Here is a 17,707-nt window from a genome sequence, read left to right on the forward strand (position 1 = left end):
ACAAATGTAAGAGCCGGACGTGGCCTCCAAAGAAGAAGTTTTACAATCCTACAAGCGTTCTCAATGCCTCGATAACATTTCCCCTCACCTTTACCGCTTCAGTCCGTTCCTGGGCGGAAAAAAGAATCTGCCATTGACAGTAGTAAAGATGGCGCCCCTAAGCGCTCGCGATGGGGGTTTCTACGTTTCCACCCGCATTTTACACCGGCAAGGGTGTAGCATAAGCGGATTCATAACTTTACCGTAAAGGACAATCCGTTTTTTTTCTACGTTCTATTTGTAATAGGTGGATAGTTAGCGGTTGCCCACAACAAAAATGGCCGCTAGCAGGGTTTTTTTTTTTTTTGCAAAGATTATTTCCGTTATGAGGTTCTGTTCAGAGAGCCAGGGATGTGTATTGGTCTGGAAAACGGGATTTTCTGACTGTTACCAGATAATAATATGAAGGAGATTGCTTTTTATTGGGGGGGTTCTTAATTCTATAAACAGAGACAACTGTTGCTTTGGAAACTACCTGACACCCTCAAAAAGTAGGTGACAATGCAAACCTTGCAGCTGACGTCGTAGTGACCCATTGCACAGGACAGCAGTCCATGCCCAGGGGGTAAAATGTGAATCTCAGCAGGCGTGGTTGTCGTGAAAGGTACCCAGGAAGCTTAAACTTCAGAGGATCTCGTGGAGATCTTTAATGCAGTCTGATGGCACCAGTTCTGATCCGCTGGAGAAAAAACAAGGATGACCGAGACGAAGGTCATGTGACCGATTAAAAAAAATTACATGACTGATCAATATCCAGTCAATAGATACAGCTTGGTTGAAGCTCTGAATTTCAAATCCTCTTTCCATGAAGATACGTTCTGTAGTCTGGGGGTACGATGGCTCTCTGTGCTCCAGGGGCCATGAACGCTTTCTGTACAGAGTCAGAACACAATCTAGGGGCTAACGAATAGGAAGATGGAAGACCGCCACCGAGGACACTAGAAAAGGACAGGTACTCCAAGTGTCCTGGTCCCTTCCTGTGCGGAGCCAGAATCCCGCCTTGTCCATCTGTGATACTTAACTTCCCCCACCCCCTGCCCAATAGTGCAGGAACACAATCTAGGCTAACGAATAGGAAGATGGAAGACCGCCCCCGAGGACACTAGAGAAGGATAGGTACTCCAGGTGTCCCAGTCCTTTCCTGTGCGGAGCCAGAATCCCACCTTGTCCCATGTGTGATGCTTAACTTCCTTCACCCCTTGCCCAACAGTGCAGGAACACAATCTAGGCTAATGAATAGGAAGACCGCCCCCGAGGACACTAGAGGATAGGTACTCCAGGTGCCCTGGTGCCTTCCTATGTGGAGCAAGAATCCCATTTTGTCCATCCGTATACCGCAGTAACACAATCCAGGCCAATGGATCAGAAGACCACGTCTGAGGATACTAGAGAAGGAGACCCACTCCAGGCACTGTGGTCCTTTACTGTGCAGAACCAGAATCCCACCTTGTCCATCCGTGACATGCAATTTCCAACCCCCCCCCAACACTGCAGTAACACAATCTAGGCAAACCAATAGGAAGTCATAAGACCACCCCCAAGTATACTAGAGAAGAATAGGTACACCAGGACCCCTGGTCCCTTCCTGTGTAGAACCAGATTCCTGCCTTGTCTATCTGTGACATTTAACTACCCCTACTCCCTACCCAGCACTGCAATAACACAATCTAGACCAACAGATCAGAAGACCACCCTAGAGGATACTAGGGAAGGAGGCCCACTCCAGATGCTGTGGTTCCTTTCAGTGCATAACCAGAATCCTACCTTGTCCATCCGTGACACGCAATTTCCTCCACCCCCTGTCCAAAACTACAATAACACAATCTAGACTAACCAATAGGAAGTCAGAAGACCACCCCCGAGGACACTAGAGAAGGCTAGATACTTCAGATGCCCTGGTCTCCTGTGTGGAGCCAGAATCCCACCTTGTCTACTCTTGACACTTAACTTTTCCCACCCCCTTTCCCAACACTCCATTAACACAATCTAAATGAACAAATCAAAAGACCACCCCTGAGGACATTAGGAAAGATAATCACTCCAGGCGCTCTAGTCCCTTTCGGTGCAAAACCAGAATCCCATTTGTCTATCCTTGACGCTCAACTTCACCCACCCCCTACCCAATACTGCAGTAACACAATTTTGGCCAACGAACCAGAAGCCCGCTGGAATCCCACCTTGTCCATGCTTGATCATTAACTTACCCCACCCCCTGCCCAACACTGCAGCAACGCAATCTCGGCTAAAAAAATCAGAAGACCACCCTTGAGGACACTAGGAAAGGACGGTCACTCCCAGCTCTGCAATCTCTTCCTGTGCATATCCAGAATTACCACCTTGTGCATTCTTGATGCTTAAAGCTGAACGAAATTCATCAATTTAACAGTTTCCCAAAAGAAGGCATGCCGTGATTGAAAACTGTCACAGTTGCTTGTGCTCTTAATGGAATTGTCAAGCCATTAAATGGCTGGCGTCATAACTGATACATGTTGCACCGTGGCAACTACATACCAGAGGTCAAGATGGCAGCTCCCTTGGCTGTAAAAGATAGGAGGATTTAGTTCTACTTTAAATTCCCCCACCCCCTGCCCAACACTGCAGTAACATGATCTAGTCTAACAAATTGGAAGCTGGGAGGATCACCCCTGAGGATACTAGGAAAAGATGGTCATTCCAGGCACTATGGTCCCTTCCCACACAGAGCCAGAATCACGCATTGTCCTTCCTTGATGCTTAGCTGCAGTAATATTTAGGAGGCTAACGAATCAGAAGCCGGAGGACCACCCCTGAGGATACTAGGGAAAGATGGTCATTCCAGGCACTATGGTCCCTTCCCGCAAAGAGCCAGAATCCCACCTTGTCCATCCTTGATGCTTAGCTGCAGTAATATTTAGGAGGCTAACGAATCAGAAGATGGAAGACCCACCCCCGAAGACACAAGGGAAGTATGACCACTTTAAACAGTGTAGTCCATTCCTGTGTGAATCCAGCATCCTGCCTTGTCCATTCTTGATGCTTTACCCTGCCCACCTCATGCGCCACACTGCAGTGTTATAATCTAGACTAACGCATCAGAAGCCGGAGGACCACCCTTGAGGATACTAGGGAAAGATGGACATTCCAGGCACTATGGTCCCTTCCCACACAGAAACAGAATCCCACCATGTCCATCCTTGATGCTTAGCTGCAGTAATATTTAGGAGGCTAACGAATCAGAAAATGGAAGACCCACCCCTGAAGACTCAATGGAAGTATGGCCACTTCAGACAGTGTAGTCCATTCCTGTGTGAATCCAGCATCCCGCCTTGTCCATCCTTGATGCTTTACCCTGCCCACCTCATGCGCCACACAGCAGTATTATAATCTAGACTAACGAATCAGAAGCCGAAGGACCACCCCTGAGGATACTAGGGAAAGATGGTCATTCCAGGAGTTAGGCAGTGCTGCGACTCTACGAGATATGGAAGCCATTGGTTGCGGCTGAGTATACCTATCCTACATATTCACATGGCTCCAATGCTGGTGTTCCCAGATGGCCAACCAGTGGCTGGAGGGGGCTGGACCAGCACAGACAAACCTTGATAAGTACATGGGCCATCCCTGTGTCTGCTGTAAACATTTCAAGGCTTCATTTATACTTCGGGCATGCACCTTAGGCTGGAATCACACCACATGTGTTGGGTTGAATTCACATCACGTACGTTGACATGCTTTAGTGCATTGCTGTGAAATTTTCTTTTTTTTTACAGCAGGAGCCAAATTCTTTTATTTTGTATTGCGCTGCACTTTGTTTTGCATGTTGCATGTCCTGTTTTCACCCAGCTTGTTGTGTTGACGTGAACTGAGCCCATTGAAAGCAATGTTATTCTACGGGGGAAATCAAAGGTTATTTGGCCATTTTCTCTGCAGGTCAAATGTTATGTAGTCATACACAATACAGTGGAAGAATAAGATACCGCATTGCCACTAGATGAAGCTACCGATCATAGAAAATACTTTTTTTTTTTTTTTTTAACCACTTGCCTACTGGGCACTTATACCCCCTTCCTGCCCAGGCCAATTTTGAGCTCTGTCGCACTTTGAGTGACAGTTGCGCGGTCATGCAACATTGTACCCATATGAAATTTTTATACATTTTTCACACAAATAGTGCTTTCTTTTGGTGGTATTTACTAGCTGCTGGGTGTTGTATTTTTTGCACTATAAACAAAAAAAAGCAAAAATTAAAAAAAAAAAAAAGTTTTTCTTTGTTTCTATTATAAAATTTTGCAGACAAGTAATTTTTCTCCTTTACTGATGTGCGTTGATGAGGCTGCACTCATAGGCAGCACTGATGGGCAATGATATGCAACAATGATGGGCAATGATAGGCGACACTGATATGCAACAATGATGGGCACTGATAGGCAGCACTGATGGGCACTGATATGCAACAATGATGGGCACTGATAGGTGTCACTGATATGCAATGGTGGGCACTGATAGGCGGCACTGATATGCAGCAATGATGGGCACTGATAGGCGGCACTGATATGCAACAATGATGGGCACTGTTAGGCAGCACTGATATGCAACAATGATGGGCATTGATAGGCGGGACTGATGGGTGGCACTGATCATCAGTGCCATGATGATCGGTGCCGATCCATCCTCTGACAATTGCAGGTTAACGGCAGTACTTTCCTTACTCTGACAGCGTGAGGAAAGTGCAGCCGATAACCGGCAACTGCATTTACCGGTAATCTGCTGTGTCACTGGACGCAGCTGATCACATGGTAAAAGGCTGCTGTGATTGGCCTTTTACCACATCATGTGATCAGCTGTATCCGTAGGACACAGTGATCATGGAGATCACCAGGAGGATGCATTCTGGGAGGATGTCATAGGACGCCCTCCCAGAACTGGCCGGCCGCCGGGAAGCCGTCATTCGGCTATCTGCGGTCGGCAAGTGGTCAAATACAATCATCAGCTCCATCTACTGGTCATAATGAGGTATTTTCCTGTTTCTATATATTCTTTATGAATGAATAACATTTGACCTGGAGAAAAAACCTCCTAATAATCTTCGATTTTGCCTACATTCGCACAGAACAAACATACATGCCGTTTCACAGGACAAATAGCTCTGCCTATTTTACGTAACTACACCCCACGATGTGAAAGAGCCCTCAATAAACACCAGATCTGAAAACCTTTTTCAGTCCATATTTTTTTATTAGCGGAGATGGAACAAAAAAAACAAAACAAAAAACATGATTTGATTATTAAAAAAAAAAAAAAGCCCACTGAATCTTACCAGAAAGAATAAAATGAGGAACTGAATATAATTAGTAGGGGAGTCAAATGTTTACCATGAAGTGCAGATGCTCCCCAAAAATCAGGGGTCCCCCTTAACTGAGGGGGTGACCCAGAGCTGAGATTCCATGTTTAAACAATCTAATACGAGCACCAAAACAAATATCCAGAAATCTAAAATCTTTTAATAGTAAAATTATTTCATGGCAAGAGCGAGAAAAACCACCAACGCGTTTCGGGGACCAAACTCCAACTTCTTCAGGACTCTGGTTTAAATGATGAGACTCTTAGGGTGGCATGGTAACCAGATATAGGTAGTAGTAGTGTACGAGTCATAGGACACCATTAATTCTGGTTACTATACTATCCCTAGAGTCCCATCATTTAAACCAGAGCCCTGAAGAAGGGAGCGTTTGACCCCCGAAACGCGTTGGAAGTTTTGTCTTGCTCTAGTCATATATCAATTTTCAGCATTGACTCTTACAGACCGCTAGCAGACGGTGTTTATAGGGCTCGGTGGCCATTTTGATATCTCTACTGACAGGCACAAGTGCTTTCCAAGAGGGTTAGGGAGTGTCACCAACAATACTAAGCTGACATCTAAAACATGACACACTATCCACGGGGAGAAGAAAAGGTTTCTGGATAACTGCCGTTTTGAAAGCCCCACCCACTTCATATCTCACTGCACTCAGAATACCAAGTCTTGAAACCGTAGCACATGTGGTTGGTTTTATCCAGTCAACCCCGCAGCCCGTAATTGTAAACCCCAAAGTGTGTTACTGGGGCAGCTTTAGGTTAGGTTTGGAAAGGGTTAAGTGTGTAATAGGAATGTACATAGGGATGTTTCAATGCAAGATCCTCAGGGGCAGGCATCAGTTTCACCAACCTTGGCCCAGAAGCCATTAGAAAAGCTGAATAAGAAGTCAGGAACATGACAAAAAAACAAATCTGATCTCTTTACCTACTTGGATTCTATACTTAAAAATGAACCAAAATTGTAAGCACCTGGGGGGGTGGGGAATGTTAGCATTGTCCATATTAAGTCATTTATTGGGGTAGAGTACTGGAACCAAAGATACTGGTAGGCCTTTGCTATGGCCAATAGAGGTGAGGACCTGGGAATTCTAGAGCTAAGTTTTCCCCACTGGAGTATCCTAGGTAAGGACATTACCGTTTCCTCAGGGGCAGGGATTTCAATCTCTGGTCTCGGTATCTCATAGCTAGAATACCTGGGAGAGGGACAAGTGTAAGCTCCTAAGAGGCAGGGGCTAATGTATATGGTTCTAACCATGTGGCAATATTCTCACTTAACACCAAGTCTACTCACCTCATCATTGTTGGCAAGCTGACCTGAGAAGTCTGCTGCCAATTATCTTATAGCTGGACTACCTGAGGTAGAGACATTAAGCTCCTCAGGGGTGGGGACTGGTGTGAATGGTAACAATCATAGGGCACCGTGCATACCTCCCAGCAGGTCTGCTTACCTAACAGAGGTACTTCAGCAGACCTAGGAACTCTAGTGCCAACATCTTACATCTGGGTTACTTCCCTGAAGTATCCTAGGTTAGGACATTACAGTTTCCTCAGGGGCAGGGACTGAAATCTCTGGTCTCAGTATCTCACAGCTAGAATACCTGGGAAAGGGACAAGTGTAACCTCCTAGGAGGCAGGGGCTGATGTAAATGGTTATACCATGTGGCATTATTCTCACCAAACATAAAGTCTGCTTACCTAGTCATGGTTGGCAAGATGACCTGAGAAGTCTGCTGCCAATTATCTTATAGCTGGACTACTGGAGTAGAGACATTAAGCTTCTCAGGAGTGGGGACCGATGTGAATGGTAACAATCATAGGGCACCGTGCATACCTACCAGCAAATCTGCTTATCTAACAGAGGTACCTCAGCAGACCTAGGAAATCTAGTGCCAACATCTTACATCTGGGGTACTTCCCTGAAGTATCCTAGGTAAGGAAATTACAGTTTCCCCAGGGGCAGGGACTGAAATCTCTGGTCTCAGTATCTCATAGCTAGAATACCTGGGAGAGGGACAAGTATAAGCTCCTAGGAGGCAAGTGCAGATGTAAATGGTTATAACCATGTGGCATTATTCTCACCGAACATCAAGTCTGCCTAAATAGTCATGGTTGGCAAGATGACCTGAGAAGTCTGCTGCCAATGTTCTACGACTGGACTACCTAAAGTAGAAATATTAAGCTCCTCAGGGGCGGGGACTGATGTGAATGGCAGCAATCATAGGGCACCATGCATACCTACCAGCAGATCTGCTCACCTAACAGTAGCAGGTCAGCAGACCTAGGAACTCTAGTGCCAACATCATACATCTGGAGTACCCCAAGGAGGAACATTACATTGAAAGCTTCTTGGGGGCAGGGACTGATATGAATTCTTATGTCACCAGGACATAACTGCTGTGGTAGGTGAGAAAACCGTGGAACTCTAATGGCTGACACGAGGATAGTACAGTGTATGCTTTTCCAGGCCGGGGGTGGGGGGCAGATGTGACAATGGGACATAGCAGACATGGTAGATGAGATCTTGCCATTGGATTTCCATGGTTTCCTCACTCTTGGAGTACCTGATGTGAGCACAGTAGACTTCTCGGGGTAGTGACTGATGTGAATGGTTAGGGCCAAAAGGAACATAACAGCAGTTGTAGGTAAGCAAACCATGGAACGCTGGCACCAATATCTCACAGCTAGAGTACACCAAGTAGGAACATGACCTTGTAAGCTCCTCAGGGGAAGGAACTCATGTAAAGGATTTTGACAATGGTCCATAGAAGACCTATTGCTGCCAAGATCTTAAGGTTGGAACGCTTTACACAATGACGTGACAATCTTGTTCCTCAGGGGTGGGGACAAGATTTCACTGTTGGGAGTCCCCAAGAAAAAAAAAAGGAATTAAGATGGCGAGTCAACCTTACTATTGTCCAATCAAAGTCACCTTTGGGCAGACTGACTTGTTTCCCATTACTGTGGTGCTACAGGGAAGGTTTGTCCCCCATGTGAGTCCTCTGATGTTTGACCAAGTAGGAGTTTGTGGTGAAGCACTTGCCGCACTGGGGGCAAGAATAAGGTTTGTTCCCCCGATGGCACGTTTGGTGTAACAGCAGGTAAGACTTCTGGGAAAAGCTCTTGCCGCAGTCCGAGCAGGAGAACGGTTTTTCGCCGGTGTGAATGCGCTGGTGCATGCAGAGGCTGGCGTTGCGCGCGAAGCACTTGCCGCACTCCGAGCAGGAAAAGGGCTTCTCGCCCGTGTGGCAGCGCTCGTGCAGGGCGAGGTACGACTTCTGCGTGAAGCACTTGCCGCAGTCCTCGCAGGAGTACGGCTTCTCCCCCGTGTGCGTGATCCGGTGCCGGACCAGGTGCGAGTTGTACGCAAAGCATTTGCCGCACTCGGGGCAGACATACTGCTTCTTCCCCAGGTGGAACTTCTGGTGCGAGACAAGGTGCGACTTGCACAGGAAAGACTCGCCGCAGTCCGTACAGATGTAGATCTGCTCGCCGCCTCGGCCGATGCTGGGCACTGTGGTGTCGGGAGGGCTGCCAAAGTACTCGGGATGTCCGGAGACTGGAAACAGGTCAGATTTACAGCAGATGGGCCCAGCAGCAGATGCTCCTTCGGTGTCTTCAGCAACATTTCCATCGGTCTCAAAATTGTGAGGGAAAACAGGGTGGTGATCCAGGGAGGTTCCATACGCACCTACGGGGTATTAAGTCAATTTTAAAAGTGAAATGTGAATCTCACACCGACGCGTTTCACCCTGCCCATGGAGTCCACAACTAAGCCCCATGGGTGGGGCGAAACGCGTCGGAGGGCATTGCCAGGACTGAGATAGACCGAGGTTGCTACTAACTCTGATGTACTGGATTTCGTGGTAGACCTAGTAGCAGCCTCGGTCTATCTCTGTCCTGGCCACACCGATGCGTTTTACCCTGCCTATGGGGCTTAGTCATGGAGTCCACAACTAAGCCCCATGGGTAGGGCAAAACATGTCGGAGGGCGTAGCCAGGACCGAGATAGTAGCGGCCTTGGTCTATCTCTGTCCTGGCCACACCAACGTGTTTCATCCTGACCATGAGGCTGTCATGGAGTCCACAACTAAGCCCCATGGGTGGGACGAAAAGCGTCAGTGGGCGTAGCCAGGACTGAGATAGACCGATGCTACTACTAACTCTTTGATCTACCAGATTACTTGGTAGACCGAGTAGCTGCCTCGGTCTCTCTCTGTCCTGGCCACACCGACGTGTTTCACCCTGCCCACGGGCTTAGTCATGGAGTCCACAACTAAGCCCCATGGGCGGGGCGAAACGTGTCGGAAGGTGTAGCCAGGACTGAGATAGACCGAGGCTGCTACTAACTCTTTGATGTACCGGAATGCTCGGTGTGCGGTTTTGCAGGACACTTTCTCTGCTTCCAGATCCTTTCAGGATTTTGTTGCCTATTTCTTACCTCGGCTGATCTCTGGAGGACTCTCCTCCTCTTTACATGGCTCCTCACCCCTCACATTCGCTTCTTCAGCAGTGTCACCTTGGGTTACGATAACAGCCTTGACTTCCCGCACGTCTTCGGCCTACAAATGACCAAATGCAGCTTTTACATTTCTGAGCAAGCTTCCAAGAAGTAATATTTAGACGCATTCACAGACAGTTCTGATTGATTGGACACAAATGATGAGAGCGGGACAGACAGATCAACGGAACCCTTCTGAATCACATTCCGAATGAGGTCATTCATAAAGTCATGTCATAGACATGCAGACTCCACTGACAACCACTGGCAACAGAACAGGGCGAAGACAGTTCAGAGAACTTGCGACACCTACTGAGGGCAAAGGTTTTTCTTTGAACAGCAGTATCTTAAGGCGATGTTTCATTTTTGGGCATTTTCATACAGCGTTTTTAGCCATTTTTGAGCTTTGGCTTTTTTTTGTTTAGAGAATAGAGAAAAATATCATCTGTTGCATCATTTGTTGCTAGGTTTTTCTGTGTCAGATTTTACATCACCTTTTATTTCTTTTTATATTATTATTATTATTATTATTATTATTATTAATAATAATATTTTATTTAGTTTTGTGGGGTAAAGGGTTAGAGTTAAGGTTGCATCTGTTGCTTCATTTGTTGTTAGGGTAAGAGGTTACAGTTAAAGTTAGGTTAGGGTTAGTTGTTTGTTATTTTCTTATTTATTTTTTGTTAGGGATAAGGTAATAATAATATTAATAATAATAATAATATTAAATGAAAAAATAAATGCAAAAAAAAAACACAAGTAAATAAAATGTAATAATAAATAAATAATGAAAGAAGGGGACAAACCCACTGCATCGACTAACTCAAAGAAGGAAATGAAGTAGCTGCTAACACCTGACTATAAACAAATAGTGAAAGGCAATAAGCACCATTTTTTCCTCACTTAATAAATAAATAATAATTAACCCCCTAACCCTAAAAAATGACCATTATTATTATTATTATTATTATTATTATTATTAATATTAATAATAAAAATGAATAAATAAATGTAAAAAAAACAAGTAAATAAAAAAACTAATAGATAAATACAATGCAATAATAAATAAATAATTAAAGAAAGGGACAAACCCACTGCGCCACCAAAAAAGGACTAACTCAAAGAAGGAAATGAAGTAGCTGCTAACCCCTGACTATAAACAAATAGTGAAAGGCAATAAGCAACATTTTTTCTCACTTAATAAATAAATAATTAACCCCCCCCCCCAACCCTTAAAAAATTACCATCATTATTATAAAACACAAGTAAATAAAATGTAATAATAAATAATGAAAGAAAGGGACAAACCCACTGCGTCGACTAACTCAAAGAAGGAAATGAAGTAGCTGGTAACACCTGACTAAAAACAGTGAAAGGCAATAAGCACCATTTTTTCTCACTTAATAAATAAATAAATAATAATTAACCCCCTAACCCTTAAAAAATGATGATCATCATTATTACGGTATATAAATACATGAATAAATAAATGTAAAAAAAAACACCAGTACATAAAAATATTAATAGATAAATACCACGTAATAATAAATAAATAATGAAAGAAAGGGACAAACCCACTGCGCCACCAAAAAAACTACTAACTCAAAGAAGGAAATGAAGTAGCTGCTAACATCTGACTATAAACAAATAGTGAATGGCAATAAGCACCATTTTTTCTCACTTAATAAATAATAAATAACCCCTAACCTTAACACCCTAACCCTTAAAAAGTTATCATCATCATTATTATTATTAATAATAATAATAATAAATCTCCTACCTAGATTGTAAGCTCCGAGGAGCAGGGCCCTCTTACCCCTCTTGTATTGAACTGTATTGTTGCTGTATTATCTCCTTTATATTGTAAAGCGCTGAGCAAACTATTGGCGCTATATAAATCCTGTATAATAATAATAATAAATGAATAAATGTAAAATAAATACATAAATTAATATTTCATTTTTTCTTTTTTTAAGGTTAGGGGTTATTATTTAGCATCATTTTCTATTTATATGTGTATTTATTTTACATTTATTTATTCTTTTTTTTATTTATATATTTTGTTTAATTTGAGCAGAAAAATCGCACCAGACACAAGTTAAAAAGCACAAAATCGTCCATTTCTATTCTTTTCTATGGGAATAAAAAAATGTAAAAATCTGCCCAATATGAGCTCCAAAACTTTTTTGAGCTTCAGGCGACGTGGAGTGGAGATGTGAACTGTCTCCATAGAGTAATATTGATTTTTTTTTTTCCCTGAGCGTATTGGAGCTACAAAACGCTCAGGTGTGAATGGGGCCTCATTCACAAACGCTCTTTCAGCCAAATATCTGCCAAAACTTTCACACATCACCCCCCCACGGTAACAGGTGCCATCCTCTGCCATGTATCCTAGGCCCTGCTTGCACATCTGTAGGCCTGGAACCAGCATAGGGGCTGCTGCCAGTAGAGGGGGGGTGGACACACGTCCGCTCTCCTCCCCTTCTTTTTGCTGACCAGAAAGTGGCTGTAAAATGTCACCTCCACGTCCTCCTGTCAGTTTGTCCGCCCAGTATGGCCGGGAAAGGATGTAATGCAGAGCGATCTGCACTGCATTACATTCGGCGGAGAACAGGGGAGACAATGGGGGTCTTTTAGAGCCCGGATGGTTTATTGAAGAGAACCTGTCACCAAAAAAATCATCACACAGGGGACTATGTGATGAAAAAAATAAATAAATAAATATTTATTTTTTTTTAAGTTGCAAAAAATTTAAGTTGCTCACAAGCATATAAAATCCAATCCCCCCAAAAATTTTGATCCCCCCACCACTCCCACATATACGAACGTAAACACACATTGATTGTGATACACATCAGACCTCCTCCGTAATGCTAAACAGGGCCCCTCTCTCTTCTCTCTACGGGGGTACCCAAGCAGGCTCGCTCCCGAGCTGCTGCTCTGCGTGCCCATTCACACACAGTAAACAAATATTCCGGTGACGTGCGGGGTATAGTAAAAATGAACACTCACCAGATGCGCATTTTAAATGCGCAGTATGTTAATATGTAGTAATCAGCCACAGGTCCCTCTACGGTAGGATGGGATACAGCCTGGGATGGATAACCCTCCTCTGGAGCCTGGGGTGGTAAGAAGCCAGCCAGAGGTCCATGGTCCATGTTCTGCTTCCATTCTTCTCTATATGTCCTACCTGCTCCGCTCTGCTGTGCCTCCATTAGCTTACCTTAAAGGGGACCTCTGGCTGACTTCTTACCACCCCAGGCTCCAGTGGAGGGTTATCCATCCCAGGCTGTATCCCATCCTACCGTAGAGGGGACCTGTGGCTGATTACTTCATATTAACATACTGCGCATTTAAAATGCGCATCTGGTGAGTGTGCATTTTTACTATACCCCGCACGTCACCGGAATATTTGTTTACTACTGGGATAAAAAGATTTACCTTTATCCGGATTACTGATATTTATTGGAACTTTTATTTTTTATCTTAATTACATTTGTTTGGAAGTTCATAATTATTTATTTATTTCTTTGATTATCCACCGTGACATCATATTTCTCTGGATAATTAGCACTTTATTTGGGCATCATATAGCACTATATATTATACATATATATTATTTATTCCGGATCATCAGTACTGTATTTAGATATCAAGCACTTTATATATCCTTGAGATTATAGTCATTTACGCATATCCGGTTTAGCGCTGCACATATATATATATAAAAAATTTAAAACTACCACTATTGTATTCTCTAGGACAGGGGTGTCAAACTCCCTTTCAACAGTGGGCTGTATCAGCATTATGGTTGCCCTCAAAGGCCGGTTGTATCTATAAAGACTAGATGTCCAGAGCACCCCACCCCCATTACATCAGGTGTCAAGAATCCCACACCCTTCCTAACATCGCCATGCACCTCCTTTGGGAACAGAGCTGGAAAGAAAAACGTGCAGGGTCTGGTGGAGGACCAGAGGAGGTGTAGAGTCAGTTAAATATGCCAATAAATAGCAGAAAAGACTTCCAAGATGGGTTGACAGAAGATGCAGGATGACAGGAATCCTGGCCAACAAACAAGAGTTCAGCATTTAAAGCTGAACAAGACGAGTGGCCCGTGACTTCGATCCTCAAGAAGCTCCCTGTGTGGTTAAAACTTGGGCTCAACTATGGTCCTTTGTTATTTATGTGAAAGTTAGGTCCATCTTACCTTCTGCTCATCTAAATCATCTCTAGGGATTTCAGTAGATTTTTCTGGGATCTCCTGATGTTCCTGTGTGGAGTCCCGGGAATACAGAGGATGGGGACATCTCTCTGGTGGGTTCCCATTACTGGATCCATCTACCTGATGATGGTGGGGGATGGTGAGATGTTCCTGTGTGGAGTCCCAGGAATACAGAGGACGTGGACATCCCTCTGGTGGGTTCCCATTAATGGATCCATCTACCTGATGGTGGTGAGGGATGGTGAGATGTTCCTGTGTGGAGTCCTGGGAATACAGAGGGCGGGGACATCTCTCTGGTGGGTTCCCAGTACTGGATCCATCTACCTGATGATGGTGAGGGATGGTGAGATGTTCCTGTGTGGAGTCCCGGGAATAGAAAGGATGAGGACATCTCTCTGGTGGGTTCCCATTACTGGATCCACCTGTAGGAAACACACACACTGGCTGAGTACATTGTTTCTATGATCCAGGTGGACCCTCCGTATTGATCTGCCGTTTACTTGAACATTTTTCGGATGCCAATTATGGAGATAACTTACCACTTAAGTGAAGCATCTGAGATTTCTCCACCTTGATGTCTCTGTAGAAATTTGTGTCTTCTTCCAAATAGTCCAGATCCTACATGGAGAAAGAGACAGAGTTATGGAAACCCGACACGCACAATGATACAGTCACCATCCAGACACATCCCTTGTCTGTTACTGGAGAATGTCCCAGAATACCCGGCACCGCTCACCTCTCCCGTCAGCAGCTCAATGATCTTGCTGGTCAGTTGAAGGATCTTTTTGTCGTTTTTCTTCTCAGGTGTCAGGGAGGGAGGTGGAGGCTCCAAGTTGAGGCTCTGGTTCCTGCTCCATCTTCCAGATGCCAGGGGTTGGCTGTTGGGTGTCACATGGTCACCAGACTTCTTCAGTGGAACGTAATCCTAAGGTGTATTGAAAGAGATTAAGAAGTCCTTAAATGTGGAAGTGGTACCTCAAAAAAAGGCAAAAATAGGGCAAAAGACTAGTCACCAGTAATGCTTGTGGTCTCCCTGCAGCTGATCTTTAACCCATTACAGACCTACGATGTCCTATCCTGCACTATATCTCTGTGTGGGGGCAGCCGGCTTCTTAAAGGCAGGGCATTGCTTCCTCGTGTCACTGCTGCTGCTCTGATAACTGGTGAGGTAATAAAAAGTGGAAGGAAAGGTGGCGGAAGTACAGATCCAAAGAAAGAATAAAAAAGAAAAAAAACAAACAAAAAAAAAAAACCAGAGAGATCCTTGAACTGCAGGTCCTCAGGTACAGCTTCCTCTCCAGCAAGAACAGTGAGCAGCACAGTAATAACATCACCAAATCTCATTAAAAAGATCTAGTGGGACTTGCAGTCAGAGGCAGCAGTGCCTGAGATCTTACACTACAGATACACAGCTATGAGGATATGAAACAATTGAACTCTTGAACAGGATGTACATTTCTATATTTCAGGAGGAATTCAGGGCAAAACATAGAGTACTGCTGAGGCACAATTTAAACTGAAGTTTCTTCAGAAGTCAACATTTCTGCAAGCGTCGATCTTCTGGTCCCCTGCAGCAATCACTGTTTTTTATTTCCTGGCCCTTATATCGCCACTGGACACCGGAGTGTTGACAGGACTAATGTCTCCTAGAATCCTCCTCAACTCTTCAGTCAGGTCTGTGTCATGTGACCTCCCAGAATCCTCCTCACCTCTCCAGTCAGGTATGTGTCATGTGACCTCCCAGAATCCTCCTCACCTCTCCGGTCAGGTCTGTGTTTTATATATAGAGATAGGAGTGATGTCATGTGACCTCCCAGAATCCTCCTCACCTCTCAGGTCAGGTCTGTGTTTTATTAATAGAGAGAAGAGTGATGTCATCTGACCTCCCAGAATCCTCCTCAGCTCTCCGGTCAGGGCTGTGTTTTATTAATAGAGATGAGAGTGACATCATGTGACCTCCCAGAATCCTCCTCACCTCTCCGGTCAGGTCTGTGTTTTATTAATAGAGATAAGAGTGATGTCATGTGACCTCCCAGAATCCTCCTCACCTCTCCGGTCAGGTCTGTGTTTTATTAATAGAGATAAGAGTGATGTCATGTGACCTCCCAGAATCCTCCTCACCTCTCCAGTCAGGTCTGTGTCATGTGACCTCCCAGAATCCTCCGCACCTCTCCGGTCAGGTCTGGGTTTTATTAATAGAGATAAGAGTGACGTCATGTGATCTCCCAGAATCCTCCTCACCTCTCCAGTCAGGTTTGTGTCATGTGACCTCCCAGAATCCTCCTCACCCCTCCCGTCAGGTCTGTGTTTTATTAATAGAGATGAGTGTGACGTCATGTGACCTCCCAGAATCCTCATCTCTCCAGTCAGGTCTGTGTTTTATTAATAGAAACGAGAGTGACGTCATGTGACCTCCCAGAATCCTCCTCACCTCTCAGGTCAGGTCTGTGTTTTATTAATAGAAACGAGAGCGACGTCATGTGACCTCCCAGAATCCTCCTCACCTCTCCGGTCAGGTCTGTTTTATTAATAGAGACGAGTGACGTCATGTGACCTCCCAGAATCCTCCTCACCTCTCCGGTCAGCAGGTAGATGATCTCCAGAGTGAGGTTTAGGATCCTCTTCGTTATGTGACGTCTCTTCTTGTCCATGGTGACCCGCAGCGCCCCTCGGAGGTTGTGACTGGAGGTCTCTGTGGACAGGCAGAATTAGAAGTGGGTTAGCACACAATGCCATTAGACTGGGTGACGGGTCTAAGACCATCTCTATCACAGAAGATGAAACTGTGAGTTCAGGAAATCCGATATCACAATCCCATTGGAAGGAAATACCTATGACATGGGTTTGCTGGAACTGATTGGAGGACCCTGGTGTTGCAGGCTCTCAGCACCCTCTCTAATTATTGGTGGGTCACCATCCAGGACTCATACAAGTGGGATTCCCAGCTCCGACCACCTGTCACGATTGTACCAATGAGATGCCACCTCCCTGGCTGACTTTCACACTTACCATGGGCCAAGATATAGAGATAGAGGTCAGTTCCAGGACATTTAGCTCCTCAGTGTCCACCCATAACTAAAGTCTAAGTTCTGGGTGGAGGAACCCTATACAATACTGGTTGTAGTGTCTTTAGCTATAAACCCAGCGATGGGAAGGGAGCTAGGAGCCCATGTGTCCCCCTCCAGCGGCCATACCTGTTCCTCCAGCGCTTGTCTGCTCCCCAAGATCTGCCAGTATCCCCACAGCAAGGTAACACTGGGCTACGCATGCGCACTCTTCTTCTGGCTTCGTCTACCTCACCGCGCATGCTCCTCCGTCCCTCTGCGCGTCGCTGACCGCTAGTGCGGAGCCCCCATGATTACTTTGGGCAGCTGATATTTAAAAAACAAACAAAAAACGCACCATTTCTCTGGCAGCCGGCAGACGCTATGAATTTCATCACCGAATTGGTACATATGTGATAATTATAAGAGAAACAAAATGTTTTACATTACAGTGAGAGCGCACAGGGATGTCTCCGCCAGCGGAGCCATTTTGGAGGAGGTCAACTTGTCCGCCAGAATGACTTCCGGTCTCCGGAATGGCGCCCTGAGGCGCCTTATTTATGAAGACAC

General features: G+C 45.0%; 1 protein-coding gene across 1 annotated transcript; it reads right to left on the minus strand.

Moving 5' to 3' along the window:
- Positions 1 to 5,232: 5,232 nt before the first annotated feature.
- Positions 5,233 to 17,377, minus strand: LOC149466089 (uncharacterized). Its single transcript, XM_089672812.1, has 7 exons — positions 17,288 to 17,377; positions 16,667 to 16,785; positions 14,830 to 15,018; positions 14,633 to 14,711; positions 14,079 to 14,515; positions 9,812 to 9,932; positions 5,233 to 9,061 (listed from the first exon to the last, which is right to left on the minus strand). The coding sequence occupies exons 2-7, from the start codon at positions 16,742 to 16,744 to the stop codon at positions 8,340 to 8,342; spliced, it is 1,626 nt and encodes a 541-aa protein (XP_089528938.1). The 5' UTR covers positions 16,745 to 16,785; positions 17,288 to 17,377; the 3' UTR covers positions 5,233 to 8,339.
- Between the last annotated feature and the right edge of the window lie 330 nt (positions 17,378 to 17,707).

Source organism: Staurois parvus, unplaced genomic scaffold (genome assembly GCF_062004578.1).
Source record: "Staurois parvus isolate SC_StPar_1 unplaced genomic scaffold, SC_StPar_1.0 ptg000132l, whole genome shotgun sequence".
NCBI lineage: Eukaryota > Metazoa > Chordata > Amphibia > Anura > Ranidae > Staurois > Staurois parvus.

Excerpts from the sequence above, each read along its gene's own strand:
- LOC149466089 (XM_089672812.1), bottom strand. The coding sequence starts at position 16,744 with ATGGACAAGAAGAGACGTCACATAACGAAGAGGATCCTAAACCTCACT. Across the intron at positions 14,712-14,829 it reads TTGAGCTGCTGACGGGAGAG|GATCTGGACTATTTGGAAGA; the intron begins GTGAGCGGTGCC and ends TTCTCCATGTAG. Across the intron at positions 9,062-9,811 it reads TCCTCCAGAGATCAGCCGAG|GTGCGTATGGAACCTCCCTG; the intron begins GTAAGAAATAGG and ends AATACCCCGTAG.